General features: G+C 34.0%; 1 protein-coding gene across 6 annotated transcripts in view; it reads left to right on the forward strand.

The window, feature by feature from the left end:
* PMS1 (PMS1 homolog 1, mismatch repair system component) overlaps positions 1-20,974 on the forward strand; it is a 64,484-nt gene that overhangs the window by 474 nt on the left and 43,036 nt on the right. For 2 of the 6 annotated variants that reach the window (XM_039844234.1, XM_039844233.1), the window contains exons 2-5: positions 415-535; positions 6,661-6,812; positions 9,488-9,670; positions 16,685-16,787. In XM_039844234.1, the coding sequence (XP_039700168.1) occupies positions 6,681-6,812; positions 9,488-9,670; positions 16,685-16,787 (418 nt within the window). In that variant the 5' untranslated portion in view covers positions 415-535; positions 6,661-6,680. Of the gene's footprint in view, positions 1-414; positions 536-564; positions 1,347-6,660; positions 6,813-9,487; positions 9,671-16,684; positions 16,788-20,974 lie in introns of those variants that run through there. The other 4 variants (XM_039844232.1, XM_039844235.1, XM_039844236.1 and 1 more) reach the window with 3 other exon arrangements.

Genomic DNA, 20,974 nt, shown 5'->3' on the forward strand with positions numbered 1-20,974 from the left:
GTTTGGCCTTTCTGGACTAAATCACGTTGAGGCCTTTGTTGCAGCCAATTCCCCAGATCCTTTTGGGTGCAAGACTTAAAGTTGTTTGCCAGCTATAAATTCCAGCACATGCGGAAGAAATGTGGATGCCAAAAATTGATTTTATTTAAGAACCAAGAGGAAGTGTCAGGTTGTTTGGAGTCATTTTAAGTCGAATTACATTACTTGGCAGTACACAGAGTTTGTGATTGATATTGCTAAAATAACTTTCAACATTTCAAAATTAGTGTAAGAGAATGTTGACTGTTTATCCTGCATTTCTATTGGCTCTATAAAACAGTTGCGTTAGATTTATTATGTTCTTTAAATAAATTACTTCATTATATTCTCCCTAAAGTCTTTGAGTTCTCTGGTCTCTCTCTACTTCTTTTTTAGGTGCACTTGTCCTTAACTGACTTTCCTGGTCATCAGCATTCTTTCAGGAGTATTTAATTACTAGCTCAGCAAATATGGAAGACTGATTCCTGACATTCTCAAATATTCTGTGCTGTAATTTGTAAGCCTGCTATCAATCCTTCTTCTTTTTAAAAGATGCCATTTGCTACATATATATAGAATGCTTACTGTGTTCCAGAGGTTATGCTAGCGATAAGAGATTAAATATAAAATCTCTGTCCTCAAAGAACTCTGAACCAGAAGGAAGGGACAGAAAAACAATAGAATAACCTGTGATGAGTTTGGATAAGAAATAAGGGGAAAGTGCTATGGGAGTACAGAGAAAGGAATGCTTAATTTATTCGGGGTGGGGATGGAGCCCATAAACACTTCCTTGAGGAGAGGATGCTTGAACTAAATCTGGAAGGATAGTTAGAAATCATCTGTAAAGAAAGGGAACCTTGTGAACTGAGGAAGAGTGAGTGCTACCACACTGTGAGAGACAAGATGTTTAGTATGCATGGTTAGTACGCATTTGGAGAATAGTGGAATGAGATTAGAAAGATAGAGGTCCAGTTAAGGAGTTTGAACTTTACCTGGTTAGTATTTGGAAACCTTCATAAAATTTTTAAGTAGTGTAACAACATAATGAAATTTAAATTATAGAAAGAACCGTATAGGTGGTTGAAATTTGAGACAAAATATCTATTAGGTGGTTAATGCAAAGTTCAGGGGAGAGATGTTGAGGGGCTGAACAGAGGCAGTAGTTAAAGGTATAGAAGAGAGGACTAGTTTGAGAAATATTTAGATAGTAGAATAGGATTGGGTGGCAGGATGTAGAGAGTGAGGAGAGTTTCTAGGATGACTTGAAGGTTTCTAATTTTGCCTTGTGTCACTGGATGAGCATGGCCTTTGGAGTCAAATATGCCAAGGTGTGTATCTGTACATTTGTCACTTACTAGTTGTATGATCTTAAGTTATTAGTGTTTAAATCCCATTTGTGGTAGAGAAATGATAATATACATAGGGTTGTTGTGAGGAGTAAATAGCATAGTATATATAAAGTTATTTATGTGAGCTATTATTTTTATTTTCAGAAAGAAATACAGGAAGAAAGACAATTAGAGGACGATTCTGAGATCAGTTTGAGACATGTTAAATTTAGGGTGCCTCCAAGTCATCTAAGTGACGATATTTAGAAGGTAGTTGGAAGTAAGACCCTACCCTGGAGTTCAGAAAACAGTCTTGTTAGCAGACAGAGGTAAGGTAAGAGATGATATGGAGGCTAGTTAAAATAGAGTATATAAAGTAGTAACTTGCTGAGAATGAGGGTTCTCTTCCTAATGTTTACTTTGGCATGAGGAAGATGCCGATAAAATTCTTTTCATGCCCTTCATTAATATTCATGAAGTGCTGGTCATGAGTGAAGTACTCTGATTATTCTGTGTTACATGCAGAAATTTATAGTTCCCTGCATTCAAAATTGTATAGGTCAGGACGGGTATGATAAACATCCAGTGAGCGATGCAAGCCAAGTTTTTTAGGAAAGTGGGGAAGGAAGGATCATTCCCGGTTGGGTGATCAGAAAGGACCATGTTACAGATGTTACTGGAACTGGGTCTAAATAACATTGCATTAGGAGGAAGAGGAGGTGCAAGTAGGGTGGGATTGCTGGTAAAAGAAGGTTGAGGCTTTTGACCTTGGTCACTGAAAACTTATTAAAGAGAGATAGCAAATTTAAGTGGAAGGCATAGAAAGGGAATCAGGGAAATATGTTTTGTTTTAGAAATATTTTGAGGTGGCAGTGACACTGGTTGTTAGACATACTTGTCTTGAGGAGAGATCACCATTGGAGATATAGATTTAGATATTCTGTAACTGAAGCTTTAGGTTTTAAGATATCTAAGAAGAGAGAGGGAATGGGGAACGTCCACATTTCTAGGAGGAGAGTGAAAAAAAACATGAAGAAACTGAAGAGGTATAGATGGAAAGATCCTTGAGAATTAGGGAGAATCATCAAGGTTACATTCTTTAGGGATGTCAAAGAACATGAGTCCTCAGAGAATGGTTTGATGATTTAAGAAATCGTTGATGAACTCGAAGAGAACAGAATCCTGGTAATGATTGTGGTATAAGCCATTTTGCAAGAGTTTTAAAAGAGACTTGGTGATAGGGAATTGGTGACAGTGAATATAGGTTACTTATTCAAGTTTGGCTTCATAAAGAAAGAAGGTAATTATTGGGGTAAAAGGGTTGAGGGAAGAATTTTTGTTTGTTTTTGCTTTCAAGGCCAAGATGCCAGAGGGGAGACCGGATAAAGAAACGAGGTGTTAGTATTAGTTTAGCAGGAAGAGACGTTGAGCTGAGACTGAGGGAAAAAGAATATGAGTAGAGGTGCAGACATTTTAAGAAGCCAGAGGACATAGTGGGGTGAAGGAGGTAAGGTGTATATGTAGATAGAGTTCAGGCTATGGCTGCATTTTTCAGTAAACTAGAAGAATGAGGAAGATTGGGGTGAAACTAGGGTCTTGGGGCAGCGGGTAGGGAATAGATTTTGAAGAGGGACTATAGAGAATGAAACAGGTGACGAGATTAGTGAGGCAATTGCTCAGAAAGAGTGATGGTTCAGGCGAAGCTACGTTTATACATCAAATGTTGATTGATCAGTATTTTTCTTAGATCCTTGGGATTCTCGAACTAAGGTAGGCGTCTTGAACACAAGCTTAACTTGATGCCAGGCCCCCTTTGGGAGTAGGGTAGAACGATGGAGAGATTATTCATTTAGGAGTTTGGAGGAACTCAATTTAGTTCAAGTATCCCAGGATCTTTTAGCATATATATGCCAAACACTATAAGTATCATATTTACTTCTTAGCACAACCATATGATACCATTATTATCTCCATTTTGTAAATGAGATGAGTTTTTTAGAGTTTAATTTCCTCAGCATTGCATAGCTATTAGCATAGGGGCTAGGACAGAACCAAAAGTAATGTGTTTTCAGAGTTTGCTTTTTTAATGACTTCTCTCTCCAGCACTGTCCAATAGAACTGTAATGTAAGCCACACATATAATTTTAAACTTTATAGTAGTCACATTAAAAAGTTAAAAAAATAAAGTGAAATTAATTTTAATAATGTTTTATATAACCCAGTATATCCAGAATACAATTTTATCCTATAATCAATGTAAAAAAATAATGATTTTATATTTTTTTCCATACCAAGTTTGAAATCCAGAGTGTGTTAACAAGTCTCAATTTAGCATAGCTACATTTCAGGTGCTCCTGGGGCTAGTGGCTACGGTACTAGACAGTGAAGCTCTTTAGCCTTAGACCTGAGGCCAGTCTGAATCTTAGGGAAGGTGAAGAGGGTGCCTTTTGCTTGTGACAGCACTAATTTGTATGAATGTTGAGGTAATGAAGCAGCCTGTCTGTCCACCGTTTTCCTGACTTACTGGGACTGCCTCCCAACCCTTGAGTGCCACAAGAAAGCTTTTGTTCACAGCTACTCTCCTTAAAACTGGGTACCCATCAAACTAAATCAAATATATAATTAGAAGGTAACTGTTAGAATTACAAAAGAATTCTCCATCTTTCCTTTCTTTTTTTTTTAGTGCTGAGACATTTTGGCTTTTATTTCTCTCTTCTGGTGGTATAGCAGCAGATTTCTAAGAACATGAAATATTAGTTAAACTTCTTGTCAATCTAGTTTGAACATTTTCAAAGGCCTCTAATTAGATCCTGAGTATTACATGCATTGACAGCTTTCCAATATGTTTCTTTAATTTATAAATTTGATAACACCTGTAGAGCGACTTTATTCACATGAAATTACCTGACCTTGTGTAAGAACATTTGAGTTATTACAAAAAGGAACTGGCTTTGGGGTGGTTTTCAGTGAACCATATATTCCATCATCTCTTGATTTGAACTCACAACTTTTTGAATTATAAGCATTCCTTTAAAATTTTGCTTTCAGACTTTTGTATGTATGATCAAACATAATTATTCATTCATAGTTTCATTTTTTGAGAGTCCATAATTTGTGATACAACTCAATATCCTTGATTATTACTATTTTTTGCTGGTAACTTTTTAAAAAACGATTTTTATTAAAATACAGCTAACATGCAATATCATATTAGTAACAGGTATATAGCATAGTTATTCAACATTTATATACCTAAAGAAGTGCTCACCCTGGATAGTCCAGCAACCATCTGACACTACAATGCAATCAAAATATTATTGACTATATTCCCTATGCTGGACACTACATCCCCATGACTTTTTTTATGTTTGGGAGTTTGAACCTCTTATTCCCCCTTCACCTTTCCCCGCCTTTTTAAGATTTTTAAATAACAGTTGTCACTCAATATTATATTAGTTTCAGGTATATAGCATAGTGGTTAGACTTTTATATAATTTATAAAGTGACTCCCCCTTGACTAGTCTAGTACCCACCTAGCACCATACATAGTTATTACCATGTTATTGACTGTATTCCCTATGCTTTACATCCCTGTGACTATTTTGTAACTACCAATTTGTACTTCTTAATCCTTCACCTTTTTCACCTCACCTTCAAACTCCCTCCCATCTGGCAGCCATCACCAGCATTTCTTTACATAATCGACTGTCATCATAAAAATAATGTACATTTTATACAACTTTATCATTTACAGAACTTTTTATGTATGCTTGCTTATTTGATCCTCACAACCGACCAGTGAGGATTTATACAATTGATGAATTAATTTTACAGAGAGATTTAAGTGGTTTGCTTCAGTTTACATGTAATGAAGATGAACCCCAAAACATGTTTTTTAAAACTCTAGTCTGGTATATTTTTTTCACTCTACTAATAATCAGCTTTGCCTTGTACAAAACAAAATATTTTGTATTTATGAATTGTGACCAGTTAACACCACTCAGAACTGAATATGTTGACCTCTTCCTAGAAATATATCTTTTAAAATCCTATGTGGTTATTATAGTGGCTATACTTCATTTCTTGCCCAGTTACTTACTCCATCTTTACATAACTCTGCTAGTCTTTTGTTGCTTGAGAAAGAATCCTAAAAGGACACCTTTTTATTTTGTTTATTTTTGTTTGGACCTAGATTCCATAGGATCAAACCATCATGTGATCTTGTAACTAGTTGTGGTAAATTAAGGATGTACCTAGGATGTACCCCACCCCCAACCTATTTTTTTGTCAAAGAAAATCTTGATTCTATACAGCAGGAGTCTCCAACCCCTGGGCTGAGGATCGGAATCAGTCAGTGGCCTGTTAGGAAACAGCAGATTAGTGGCAGCGAGGGAGTGAAGCTTCATTTGTATTTGCAGCCCCTCCCCAGTGCTAACATCACTTCCTCAGCTCCACTTCAGATCATCAGGCATTACATTCTCATAGGAGCACCAGTCCCTGGTGCCAAAAAGGTTGAGGACCACTGCTGTAGGGGAATTGCATGTTATCAAGCTAGTGTTTTTTATTTTCCTGAAAACAGGTGTTAAGACAGATGCAAACCTCACTCCCTACATATTTTACATATAGGATTTCCATGTGAGATTATTTTTTCGTTCTTTGTTTGAAAAGGTTTCATTGCTGAAACAGTTACTGGCAGAGAGATTTTGGATGTACAGATTGGATTGGCGTGTAGTGAACCCTGAATGCCAGCACAAAGATTTGAGCTTTATCATATTTTGGCTTTGGGGAGCCACATGATTAGAATGATGTTTTAGGCAGAGTAGTGTAGGGGGATAGTTACCCGATATATCTGGGATCTGACTAATTGAGATTAACAGTAATTCTGGGGTCTGGATATCCTAATTCCAAGAGTTCAATAATTGAAAAAGACATTGTAACTCATAAAAATGAATGGATGACTAATAATATTTAAGCGAGACTGCCATTAAGGCACATGACTGACATCCACATCCTGAAGTGACAGTACTACTTGGTCATTCTTAGCCAGGCAGATCACATATTACATTCATTATAGCAGATTTGTGTTTATCTTTCTTTACTAATTATAGTGTGATTTATCAACTACTGTGTGCCTTAGTCTTATAAAATGGAGATGATAATGGCATCTATTTCAAAGTATTTTTAAGAAACAAATGATTTAATACTATAGAGATTGGCATAAACTGAGCCTCTATAGATGTGAGCTGCTATTATTATTGGTGTTGCTATAGTCCTGTTACTCAGGAATGTTTAACCATTTATTTTTGCCTTCTAGCTACTCTGCTAAAAGCTAGAATGAAACAGTTGCCTGCAGCAACAGTTCGCCTCCTTTCAAGCTCCCAGATAATCACTTCAGTGGTCAGTGTTGTAAAAGAGCTCATTGAAAACTCCTTGGATGCCGGTGCCTCAAGCATAGATGTTAAACTGGTGAGTGTCTCTGAAAAGCCAAATACCTTTAAAAGCAAAAAAGGACTGGACACATATTTTGTCTTTACAACTATTACCTTTCTTTTCTTTATATGTACCAGTAAATTATTCATAGGACATTGGACCCTTTGTCTTGTTTAAGAGTAAATTTTTAAAACTAAATTTTAATTTAAATCAACATTAGTTGATTAGTTTGAAACGGCATTCATAATCAAAGGAAATTACTTAAACTTATTATTTATGACTCCATTACCTAAAACATGAATTTAATTTGTATTTTCTACTAATATTTATCCTTGGTTATTGCTATATGCTTACTTACATATTCTCATTTGCATTTAATTTTTTTACCTAATCTTCGATATGTATCCTTTGTTGCTTCATAGTTTTCACATTTTTGGATTTAAGTTCTATATATTATATCATTTGAATTGATACAACATGACACTCAATATGATTTATTAGAGTTATTTTGCCTGTCTACCTTCCCTATTTTAAATTAATAGCTCATGGAGGTAAGGTCTGTATTTTTTTCATTTTTGTGTCCACCATACCTGGCTAGTACCTGCTACATAAATGGTGAATAAATGGTATGTAAATGGTACATAACTGGTGAATAAATTTGTTTGAATGAATGTAATAATACATTTTTTTTGTAATTTCCTAATTGTCAGATATTTACATTATTCCTGGAATTACATTATTAGAAATAATACTGATATGAATATCTTTAAGAGACCCACTTTTTCACATATATATGTTTATATATATTGTGTGTGTGTTTATAATTCCAGTTACTCCTTTTAAAACTGTAAATTAACTACTACTATACCCACATTACAAATAATTAAGCTTCTGAGAATTTGCCCAAAGTCATATAATTCATAAGTAGGAGAACTGAAATTGAAATTCAGTTCTTTCTAACTCAAACTCATTCAGGATCTTTCCTCTTTGCCAGGGGTTCTCACAATGTTTGGGTGCATCAGAATAATTTAGGGAGTTCGTTAAAACAGTTACTTGAGCCCCAGAAATTCAGATTCTAGGTGGGGCTCAAAAATTTGCATTTCTAACAAATTCTAGTTGATGCTGAGAACTACAATTCTATACCATATTAACCTGTATTTTGTTTTTAAATATAAGCTTTTTAAGCATGAAAAAATATTATTAAACTCGAAGAAAAACAACTTATGTTTCTTAGACATTTTATATATTCAGTTTAGTCTGATTAGCATACAATTGATAGTAATTAAATAGAATTAGATAATTATACCTGATGTATTTCATTAAAGACTCTTAGGCAGACATATATCTTGTTCTTAAAGTTCTCTGGAAGAAAAACATAGTTTTACAAGGCCAACAGCAGAAGTCCTCTTATAAAAGTAAATGAAAGTACACATTTTTATATCTGGCTATGTAATTTAGTCCCTTGACATTTATGAGTTTCTCTTTCTCTGCTTGCAGAGTTTTAAAATAACTATATTGCTCTACGTAATAAAGCCTCTTTTATTATGGTTTCATATGATAATAACTATCCTGGCTAGAAATGTTTTCATAATTAGTTAATTAAAATAAACATGTTGATATTTACACATTTTAAACAAGTCTTTGTGTTATTTTTCTCAGGTTCCTGGAGTTCTAATTTATATTGAAAGATTTGGATTTCTGTAGTTTATGATTTTTCTATAAAAAGCAGACCACCTGTTTCCAGAATAACTTAGTTTTAGGTTGAATGAAAGATGAGGAATGAAATCTTGGATGTTTCTCCCCAAGACCTTGTATATCTATTTTATTTAAAAAGTACTGATGTAAACAGTACGAAATAATTTTAGGTTATTAAAAAGATGTGGTATTATTTTAAATATCAGAGTCATTGTAATTATAGGAAGACTTTTTTCTCCTTTGAAACTTGCATCTATGGCCATACACATAAAACTGTGAAGTCAAGCTTATGATAGAAATTTTCTACCAGATTTAAAATACGGTATTCATAGAAAGTGTGATCACTATAGGAATTTAGATTTTTTTTTTTTTGTTATGTATGCGTATTTTTAGTATTAGAGTGCAAATACTAAGCTATGAATTGAGGGGTATTTTTTTTCTTGGTTTTCAAATTAAAAACTCACCAAGATCGCCAAATTAGGTATATTTGCTCAGCAATTTCTTGTTAGGTGACTATACAGAAGGAAATTTAGAAAGTTACAATGTAGTAAGTATTTTAATTTCTTATGAAAGCAATAAGTCGTTCAAGAAAATATTAAAAATTAAGTTGAATAATGATAATCACTAGACTCTTGGTGTTATTTTTGATGGTGGTAATATTCTGTTTTATTTGTTTGAGAGATTATATAAAGATATATAATTTAGAAGAATGTTTTTAGTCAAGTTTAAACATAAATTTAAACATAGATACCTATGATACTGAGACAGTTCAAGGGAACCTTAAAGATCAGAATGATCTTATTTTACAGTTGAATCTGAGTCCTGGGAAAATAAGGGACTTGCCCATGTATCATAACTAGGAATTAGTAAACTTAGGAAATTAAACTCTTACTTCCTTAAGATTAGAGTTTTGTAAAAGATAAATAAAAGACAAAATTATTTCACTTGTGTTTATGTTTCTAAATGTAACACTTTAATGTCTTTATACATTAAAAGTATGTTTTAACTTTGTATAGGAGAATTATGGATTTGATAAAATTGAGGTGCGAGACAATGGTGAAGGTATCAAGGCCGTTGATGCACCTGTAATGGCAATGAAGTACTACACATCAAAAATAAATAGTCATGAAGATCTTGAAAATTTGACAACTTATGGTTTTCGTGGAGAAGCCTTGGGGTCAATTTGTTGTGTAGCTGAGGTAAGGTAATTTATATTGACTATTTTAGTGATTTTATAACCACAGAATATTAGTTAAGAAAAAACTAAGCCAGTATTTGGCAAAGAGTATTTTTTTTATTGTGGTGAATGTACATAATAAAAATTACCGTTTTAACCATTTTTTAAAATTAAATTTATTTAGATAATTTTGGTTGATAACATTATATAAATTTCAAGTGTACAATTTATAAGACGATATCTTTATACTCTCTTGTGTGCTTACCAAAGTCTTGCCATTTTTAAGTGTACAATTGAGTGGTATTATGTACATTCACATTGTTGTGCAGCCATCACCACCATCCATCTCCAGAACTTTTTCATCATTCCAAACTGGAACTCTGTATCCATTAAACAATAAATCCCCATTCTCCTTATGGCCAATCCCTGGTAATCGCTATTTTACTTTCTCTGTTTATGAATTTGCCTGTTCTTATATACTTATATAAATGGAATCATACAATGTTTATCCTTTTGTGGCTTATTTTACTTAGCAGATGTCTTCCAGGTTTGTGCATGTTGTAACGTGTATCAGAATTTTAGCCCTTCTTCAGGCTGAATAATCAGTATATGTAAACCATGTTTTGTTTATCCATTCACCTGTCGATGGACATTTGGTTTGTTTCCACCTTTTGGCTATTGCGAATAATGCTGCTGTGAATATGGGTATACTAAAGTTTGTTGCTGCTTTCACTTCCTTTGGGTATTTTTCCAGAAGTAGAATTGCTGGGTCGTATGTTAATTCTGTTTAATTTTTTGAGGAACATCAAAATGCGTTTTGTAGTATTAATATTTAGAAGAGGAAAAGGTGATTTAGTGGCCCATTAACTTGGAAAAATGTATTCAGTAAAATTAAACAGATAACGGTAAGCACTTTTCAGAGCCTTTGCTATACTAAAGTGCATTGTGAATCTCTAAGGTTGGTGGTTTATAGTAGGTACACCCTGCACCTACTTGGCTATGAAACCCTTTAATTGAGAAGCATATTGCTATTTTTGTTGTTGTTCTGTGGAACACACCATGGAAATACCACTCTAGTTAATGCAGGTAATTTTATTGTGCTCTAGAGATGTGAATTGATTTGGCATAAGCCCTGGTTAGTAGAGGCAGATTGGATCCTAGAACTTTGCTCTTCAGACTGATGGTAAGGTGCTTTCAGTGTCTATAAACCCCTAAGTTCAGTGTCTGACACACTTGATTTCTTGGACCAATTATATTTCACTGCCTCTGCCATAGCTTATACAATTAGTTTGTGGCAAAGCCCTTTTGCAACCTTGTTCTCTTCATTTGAATGTATCTCAGTTATTTTTTATCACATTATTTTGCACTAGCTTTTTTGTGCTGTACTGTTTCTGTGTGTTAGGCTCTGTTTTATAGAGTGATAGTATCTGTGTGCTAGTGAGTGACAATGATAATTATGAAGGGCTCTTTAGCTATTTAAGTTTGCCAGCGGCCATGTAATCCTTCATTTGTGCTTAGGCTGGCAGACCCTATTTAGGTGAGAATGCTCAAGTGCAATAAAATGATAGGATTTTATACTTATTGTTCCTGAAAAGTGGCATGGATGCAAGATACTGTTTCTGTCTCCTTATCTGATCTCTTGGCATCTACTTAGTAGCCTGGTCTCCCTGGCAGTGATATATCTCCAGGTTTAGTGGGTCCTCCCTCTGCCCTTCTGCCCTTAGAATGCTAGCGTAGTAGGTCTTCTCCATTTTTTGTGTATCGTGTCCCAGTTAGGTATTCATTTACTCTTTAACTTTGGGGCTCCATAAGGCAATGCCTAAGTAAGAAAGAAAAATTGTGGATGGGGCAGGAGGTGGAGTTTAAAGTGGGCAATTTTGTTGTTTAGTGCAGAGGACTTGTTAGAGGCCAGGTGTTCAGACATCACTAAAGGAGGAAAGACCTTACCATTCTTTAAGTGTACTCTGCTTAAAACGTTTATCCAAAAACTAACACACCATTTTCTTCTGTTATCTTTCTCAGCACTTGCTTTATTTAGGTTTCACTTGAGTCTCCAAATAAATTTTAAGGACAAATGAGTTAAGGGTACAACTGGGCATTGCCTGTCTTTCTCTCCAGAGACTGTCTGTGGGAACCTGTAACCCTGGGATCTTGTAGAAAGAGTGTTTTTAAAATTGGATGGGATTTTTACCAGGGAACCTCTGAAGCTCCCATTAATAGTACTATTGATTGAGCTCTCAGTGGCTAGTTCAGAAATCATATTTGTTTGAGAACATAAGTATTTGATATTTTTTAGCTATTGTCCAAACTTGCCTGATAGCATTTAAGCTTTATTTTGGCAGCGTTGTTGAAAAATACATATTTTGACATTTTTGTATTTTCTAAGATGTATATAACCTGTCAGAACTGAAATTAGTCATTATTAACTTTGTCTGCTAGGTGGCAGCACTATACTTAGTCTTTTAAAATACATTGCACATAAGCCATATGGTTTATCCAAATCTTCACTGTAGTTCTGATTTTAGGTGGCTGTTTTGCAAGTCCTTTTCTAGTGGTACTGCCTATCTTGTTTCTTTATTCGATTACTTTAACCCACTTGATATCTAAGTATTTTGTCTTTTGTTTCATTTTTGAGGCATTTGAATGCCTTGAATATAAATATTTAAAATAATTTTGCTCATCAAAATTACAAAAGCAGTAAAAGAATTGTCAAAGTATAGAAAACTATAAACTTAAAAAAATTATTTTCAGTTTTCACATTGCAATGTCAGGTGCTCGTTTATCTTAGAAAATATTAACGGCATTATTCTTTCCTTGTAAATCTTTGGGAGAATCACACATAGATAGATATGTGAGTGTCTGAGTGTGTGGGCATACACACACCCCACAATGAATTTTTACATATGTGTAATCCAGATCTGGATATAGACCACTGTCAGCACCCCTGAAGGTCCTTTCATGCTCCCTCCCAGTCTGTACTCCCCAAAGGTTATGGCTCTTCTGACCTATATCAACATATATTAGTTCTACCTGCTTTTGAACTTGATCTAAATGAAATGTTACAATATGTGTTATTTTTTCGCAGACATATTTTTCAATGATAATTTAGGTTTGATTGTGCCTGGACTTTGGTAGTAATAGTAATGAACCCTGGACTGCCCAGATCCCTACATCAGGACTGAACACTCACTCCCTCAGCTACTGGCAACTGCATGCTCACAGCTGAGTGTCCGTCTGGAGATTGCCTTTACCTCAGCTAAAGAGGATTACCTTAAGTCATAACAGAGCAACCTGGTTGATGAGAGGTTGTAAAGGCCCTTTTCCAATTCACAACTCTGCCTTGCTGTCTTTGCTCCACAGTGCCCCCCTGGGGTCAGCCAAGGCATTTGTTGTGACTGGCACAGCCCCACTTCTCTTTCTGCTCTGCTCCCACAGGTAATCATCTTAGAAGCATTCCCTAATAAATGTCCTGCTCAGTAGTCTCTATCTGCTTCATGTGTATGCCACCCTACAATTTTGGATACAGATTGCAGTTACATAATAAAAATTAATGATTCAGTTATTTTATCTGCCAAATTAACCAGTGCAGATAATTTCAAAGTCATACAGCTGTAAATCATCTCAGGCTCATTAGATCGATAATATGTAATTGGGATCATATTTTGTCTCAATATTAAATGACTATTTCCCAAAACTTTAATTGTTGAAATTATTTTTTGTTAGATTATTTTAAAGATGTTAATAATTTTAGTTGTAAAAGAAAAACAAGTAGGCTTTTATCAAAATTGGCTGGAGAAATTTAAAATATATCTAATTCTATATTCTTTATTTATACACATGAATGGGCAGTTTCTTGCTCCACAGTTTCAGTACTGTCTATGTCCTTTAGATCAGTGGTCCCAAACCTTTTTGGCATCAGAAACCAGTGCTCCCATGAAAATCTAATGCCTGATGATCTGAAGTAGAGCTAAGGTGGGGAGCGGCTGCAAATACAGATGAAGCCTCACTCTTCTGCCGCTCACCTCCTTCTATGCAGCCTGGTTCCTAACAGGCCACTGACTGGTACCAGTCCATGGTCCAGGGACTGGGGACCCTTGCTTTAGATCCGTGGTGTAGAGCTTTAGTTAGAATAGATACAGGATTTTTGAAGTAGTTGGGATACCCTGCTTCCCAAATGCAACCTCCTCACAAATAATAGAACTCTGTTTAGATCTCTGTTGCTAGTCTTTCACAGTGGAATATCTGGGAGAGGGTTCTGAGGTTAGAGTGCGTATATTAGTGTACAACTATGTACAGGCAAACATGCCTACTCACACACAGAAAGAAAAAGACATTTCAGTCATCCAGACAAAATCTGTATTTCAGCTGAATCATGAGGGCCATTTACTTTAGTTTTCATGTTTCAATGCCAAAGTATTCTTCCAAAAGTCAGCAAAAACAGACAGAAATGAAACTTTAACGTAATTATCTTAAATGAATTTTTGTTGAGAGGATTTTTTGCATGAATTACCAGGATACATCCTAAGTTTTTAATTTACTTTTTATCGAAAACATTGAGAAAAATTATGCTTATCTAAAGCTTAAATTCAAAATAAATAAGTAAATAATAAAAGATATGTAAAGTTTAAGTGTTTTTATATAACTTTATAATAGTACTATAATTTCTTGAAACTCAGTAATGAACCAAAGATCAGTGTTTAATAACTGAAAGCTAATATAACTTTTAAGGTCCTCTAAGAACTTCTAAAACTTCTCCCTTTGAAATAAACTCCTTTAAAATTTTTTAAAATTAATTTCTTTATGTTTTTTAATGAACACCAGTAGATTCATTTACTGCCACAATTCCTCAGTGTCGACAGTAAGAAGCACCAATAATAATTTGTAATATTAGAGATGCTTCTGAGGTGGAGTTATTGCAGGTTCAAATGCTAGCTACTGGACTGCTAACACATTCTGAACCTGTGCCTGGTCCAAAAAAAGGTTTCCTGCCCAGGACACAGGGTCATATGATGAAATGAACTCTTGAAATACAATTCCTTCCTCTGAGGAACACACTGCATTTCATGAATTTGTGAAACATGCTTATGCGATTTATTCTTCACTGTCTTCACTGTCTTTAGCAATGAATTGCAAAGCATTTCCTATCTAAATAAATTCTAATTTTAAAAAAATTTAGTGTTGAAAAATAATAATGTGTTCTGGTTTGTTACTTTGACATAAATGTTACATTATGATCAGTGAAGTCCTATTTTGCTTTTTAGTACAACTTATTCATCTATGCCAGAGTATATTTACTATTCACTAATGTTTTTAAAGGATGAATAAGTTAATAACTGTAAAGTGCTTTGACGTAGTTAAAGGAAAAACCCATGTAACCTTATAAAGTATTAGCATCATCTTCATCTTATCATCACCCTCCCCTTAAAGATGATAGTGTAATCATTTATTCAGGACCATCTAGCAAGCCACTGGCAGACTCAATACTAGAACTCAGAGTTCCAGGGCCACGTTTGCTCAGTGACACCAACTTTAGGTCAGGTGGCTAGCTCTTTGGAGAATAGAAATAGAATTCAGTTGACCTTGGCATTTTGAAGAAGTGGTTGGTTAGATGTAGAATTGTTTTTAAAGGGACAATCATGGAGTAATTAGAGACAAGAAAGAAAATCTCTAGCAGTCTGACCTCTTTATTTTGAACAAAATCACTATTGGACACAGTAGAGTTGTAATGTGGCAGGGAAGATTAAGATTAGTTATCAGGAAAAATTTTTAATTTTACAAGTTTTAAACCATGGTATATGTTTTTGGAAGAAGTAAAATAATCACTTAAGATTGTTGAAGAACAGTTATCACAGAAACAGCAGCTCGAGGCAATGACCCTAGTAAGGATTTTATGGACGTCCCCCTCAGAGAGAATCTAGTGGGCTCTACTAGTACTGTGAGCTAGAGAAGCCATACTTTTTCGCGGTGACTCCGGTATTCCCTGCATGGTACCCACATGTTCCACTGAGCCATATGGCCTACAATACATCAGTGCGTGGTTAGGACAGGGTGACAGAACCATCAAATATAGACTCAACTGGACCTACTTGAGTTCCAGCAGTGGAGCTGAATCTTTGTAGCTTCTTCGTAAATTATATAGATTTATTTTAAGATCGTCAGCTCTGCTCTGTCCAAGGATGGCCAAGAAGGATTGCTTCCAATTCTGGGTTGGCATTGTTCACCAGAAGTGTGAGGAGGCTGCCCTTTTCTGAATCCACCCTGCTTTCCTTGCATCCCCACTCCCCACTTATGGTATTTTCTGGCAAGCGTATGGTTTACTATTGTTATACTGTCTTGCTAATTTCACAAGATAGGTAAAGCTGAGGGGAAGAGTAGCTCAAAAGAATACAAATCTTAAATTTATATTTCTATGACTGTAACATCTTAGGAAATGTTCATGCTAACTGGAATTCTTTCTTATACTTCCATATTTTAATGCTAAACTTTTTTAATTAATAAAAATTTTATATTTCAACAGTGAATTCAAAGCTTGGGTTTAAGAAAAATTAGCCATATGTACCTATGTGTATGATTTATATGCTTTTATTGTTTTGAATCATTAATCTGAAATACAGAAGTGCAACTTTATGCAGAATATAAAAGAGGAGAGTCATCACTTTGCAAAAGGATGTTTGATTTTACCAACAAATTTTTGAGAATGTCTATTGAAAAGCTAACTCCCCTAATGCAGTTAAATGTAAGTCATATAATGCATATGATAAAAATAGCCATTTCAGGTATACTCATTCATATCTGAATATTTTAGAGTAAAATACTCAAAATAAAAATTAGTAATTTCACATAAAAAATATAAACTGACTTCTTGCTTATTAGTGTAATTAAGGAATATTAAAAGAGAAGTGGTCAAGAATTTATTAAGTAAAACTTTTCAGTCTTAAGTAAATATATGATAATTATTTTAAATATAATTTGAGATGAGCTCTCTGCAATATCTAAAATCATAATTTTTCTAGAGGGTTTTTTTTTTTAATTACAGGTTTTAATTACAACAAAGACAGCTGCTGATAGTTTTAGCACCCAGTATGTTTTAGATGGAAGTGGCCACATAATTTCTCAAAAACCTTCACATCTTGGTCAAGGTAAGAGAGTGGCTTTGTAGCATTCTTTAGCTTTTCTGTCTTAATTGTTTATTTAAAAAATTATTACTTCTTAAATTCAAATGTATTGCTTTGGGCTTGGACCTGGTAATAGCTAGTTAACATCCAAGAGAACATTCAGCCGGTACTGTAGCCACCAGTCTCTTAAACACTGAAGAGTTGTTCTCAAGAGGAACTGTGTAAAAGACTTTGGACAACAACATGGATTAGTTATTCCTCTATAAAAACTGTAAGAGCAATTATTTTACTCTTGCTGGATTACTAGTGTCATCTTTATATATGAAAGATAGTATTTTATTGAAATACCTAAAACATTATTAATTTGGTAACCACAATAATAAACCATACCATCAAGATATTATGATTAAATATATAATTTAAAATACATTTATTTATGGAAGACTTCAAACATAAGCACAAGTAGATAGAACAGTGTTCCTGTCACTTGTTTTCAACAATTATTAACTCATTGCGGACGTTTCATCTACTGTTCTCACCCACTTCCTCCCTTTTTGTATTATTTGAAGCAAATAAATATATTATTATTACTATTTGTCATTTAGTTTTTTAGTGTTTTATGCACTTAAATAATTTTATTAAGTTTTAATGACATCTTATGTTTCCAAGTTCCTCTACTATTTACTTCTAAAGAAAAAAGTCTCTTCAGGTTTGAGAGATCCACATATCTCCTTTAATCTTTTTTATACAGCTAACTTCTGATAATAGTATGTTTAAAGTTGAGAGTATTAAATGTGTGACTTTTTTTTGAGTCATGTTCACAAGAATTATTATATTCGAAATGGTGCTTGTGTTTTTTTCTTTGTTGTTTGCCCTTTTTCTCCTTCAGTTTGTATTGTAAATTTATTTTTAATTTTGTGATCCCTCCTCGTAAAAATCAAAGTACTGTATTTTTTTGGTGGTTTCTTCCCTCCAGTTTTAATGTTGGATTTATTTTTTTCAAATGACTCATCTTTCTTCATTGAAGTGTATTTTCCCGTTTCTTGATACTAAATTCTCTCATTCTTATTTTAATGATCCTTCAATTAGTTATTGATTACTTTTATTCATTAACATTTAACATTTTTGTATCCACATATAGGAAAGAGTTAATAGAAACTCCTAAGAAAGCACAACAACATTTCTTCTTATTTATTCAGTTAACAAAAATGAGTTCATCTAATTACTATTTAATTTGACGTATGATAATGTTGTACATATTTTATTTAAAAATAATAGATTTGTTTCTTTTTATGTATGAAAGGTCAGGATGAAGAGCAGGCATTTTTAAATATGGTCCCTCTCCAGAAATGCTCTGAATCCAGTTCTTAGGAGTTCAAATTAGGAAACCATTAGGAGATATTCAAGTGCTTATCTAGTGGAGTACTTTGAAGTAATCTAGTCACCTTATAAAACTTAAATGTATTTATTTTTATCTTAGTAGTATCTAGTCTAATCTGGATGGCCAATGGCTTTGCATTACTCATACTTCTTATCCTTTTCTGTATTCATCTTCATGAGAACTATGAAATAACAATTCTTAAATGTAGACTCCTTCTGGTCTTTGCCCGTTTGCTGATTGATTTTTTTTCTTTTCTTGCTGACATAGTCTTCTACTTCTAGTGAAGTCAGGTATACATTAAAGGAATTTCTACGGTCAGTAAATGAACCTTATTTTCTTTAGCAATATTTCCTTTACCTTAAGAAACAACGTACTTGGAAAGTCATTAGTTGCTAAACTAGTAGTAATTGCCTTTTACAACTCACTTTTTCCCCCCAAATACAGTTGATTGGCTAGGAAAATAACAAAAAATTAAGCTCTTAGTTTCAAATTGCTCTAGGTGGATGTATTATAGAAATCCACAAACACTTACCAAAGCATTTTATATTCATATTACCTTAGTGCTGATAGTTTTTGAATGATTGAATCACAGACTCACATTTCACTACCAGCTGTCATTCAGCTTCCATTTAAATATTTTCTGTGTAAGATAAAACTACAGTTCAATCATCTTAATTAATACCTGTGCATTTAAGGTTTTTGTAGATTAATTTCTGCTGTGGTGTGAACATCTTTACTACTCAGTCACTCCCCTTCTCATCTGACAGGTTGGTACCTATAGCTAGCCTAACTGTAGGTGCAGGGACAACTTACAACAAAATATTTTCAGGCATTGTAAAATTCATTACCCTTTTAAAAAGCATATTTTAAAATGTCTAAAAATAGTTTACTGGAGATTCCAGTTGTGGTTTTCCAAGGGTAGGTATTTGTTTTATGGATTAATTTAGCCATTTAAAATGATTTATGTGTTTAACAGTGTGTCATTTTAAATTACCCTTACCTTCTCTTTGCTTCTGTTTTAAGACATTTAAAAAATTAACACGAAATGTGAAAATAAATCTCCAGCTTTTAACTTACTTTATCAAGAACCTTGACTGAATTATTTATTTTAGTCATACTTTTTTGCTGTCATCTCTTCTATTCTCTTTATCCTAGATAATCAGTATTAAGCTTTCTAAATTGATGTACCCTTCTCACAAATTATTTTAATACCTCCTAGTACTTCTCCCATAGAAATTTCTGAGATATCAAAAGTTGTATATTTACAGCACTCCGATCAGGGTATTTCCTTTCCCTACCCTGTTATTAGAGCAGAGCATCATGTTCTTTGCAAATCCCTGCTATGTGTAATTGTGCATGTATTGAAAGATTTTTCAACTTGAGGATGGAACTTTTATTCATTAAATAGTTTAAGAAAACCCTGATATATGCAAGCAACTATAGCTCTTTACATTGGGAATATAAATAGCTACCTTTATAAATAGCATAACATAGGGTCATGTAAAAATATATAACAGGGAACATATTATAAGACTACAGTTTAATTCTGGTGTGTGTAGAATGTGCTAAAGTTAGAGAGCTGAGCAGTTCTCTTGTAAAATATAATAGTATAGTAAGGCCTCCCTATTGCCCAGTATTATGTGGTACTTTTTTTAAAGGATATGCATTTCAGTTGGAATCAGCACAGTTTTTCATCATTAAGTTTTATTCAAACATATAATTCTTGGCTTAATTAGTAATTTTCAATTTATTCAGAATATTTTTAGCTAAAGCAATTATTTATCAATATATTTGCATTAGATATATATGTTCTTTGATACATAACATATTTAAGAATCAACATATACCTTTTCCTTTCACAAACACATTTATATTTTTCCCAACTGATTTCTGCCTGCCTTCCTTCCTACTGTTCACAACTACAGTATATGCCATTATATTTGTCATAGGTTAGTAGAGAACACAGATGAATAAATAAGTGGTGACAGTAAAAAGAAACCACCAGCTGCCAAGAGGAAGTTTAGCAATTTTTTTAGAAAGGAACATCTGAGTTTGAAAATGGTAGTTTGATAGGGGTAGAAGTATAACCTTTCAGCCAGAGAAGAATGATGGATGTAGGTGATTTCAAGAAACCATTGCTCTCTATGTAGCAAGAAAGGGAAAAACACATGATTTCAAAAGCCTGTATTAAAAAACAAAACAAAAACAAAAACTAAAAACAACAACCATTGAGGAACTATGTCACAAAGAAATTTAAGTGAATTAAGTTCAAAAGAAAGATGGACCCCCTTCCTAGACAAGAAAAAATGGTGGCTGCTTGCATCCCTGGGAACGTTAACTGAGCCTGGAGGCATAATAAGCAAAGGAGCAAGCCTGCTGTAGACTTTTATGGCTCTAGGAGAAACCAGCTGAACTTTTAATAGCCACATGTGAGCTGACGTGACAGATTGGTAGATGAGGATCTCAGACACAGAAGTAGTTCAGCTCAGATGCCAAATCTCATTAGGACTTTTACTGGGTAAGCAGTGATGAAGATAGTTGAGACTGAGCTAGAGAAAGATGTTAAAGTCTTGCAGTTCTTAGATCCCAAAGCCTTGCTAGAGGAAGAGACCTGTTTCTATCGTCAAGACATTTGAAACTGAAAGTGAACTGGAACTAAATAAAGGGTCAGCTCAGCTCCAACCCAGATAAATTCCTAATAATATTGAAGAGATCCTGTCTTCACTTTAGCTGCGTGACAGAAGAAATGAAGTGCCTTCTCGGGGGGGAAATATTACCTACTTCAATATTTCTTGTTCTTTCATATACAACGTCTGGAAAAAATAAGAAC

The sequence above is a fragment of the Pteropus medius genome, unplaced genomic scaffold (assembly GCF_902729225.1).
Source record: "Pteropus medius unplaced genomic scaffold, Ma_sr-lr_union100, whole genome shotgun sequence".
NCBI lineage: Eukaryota > Metazoa > Chordata > Mammalia > Chiroptera > Pteropodidae > Pteropus > Pteropus medius.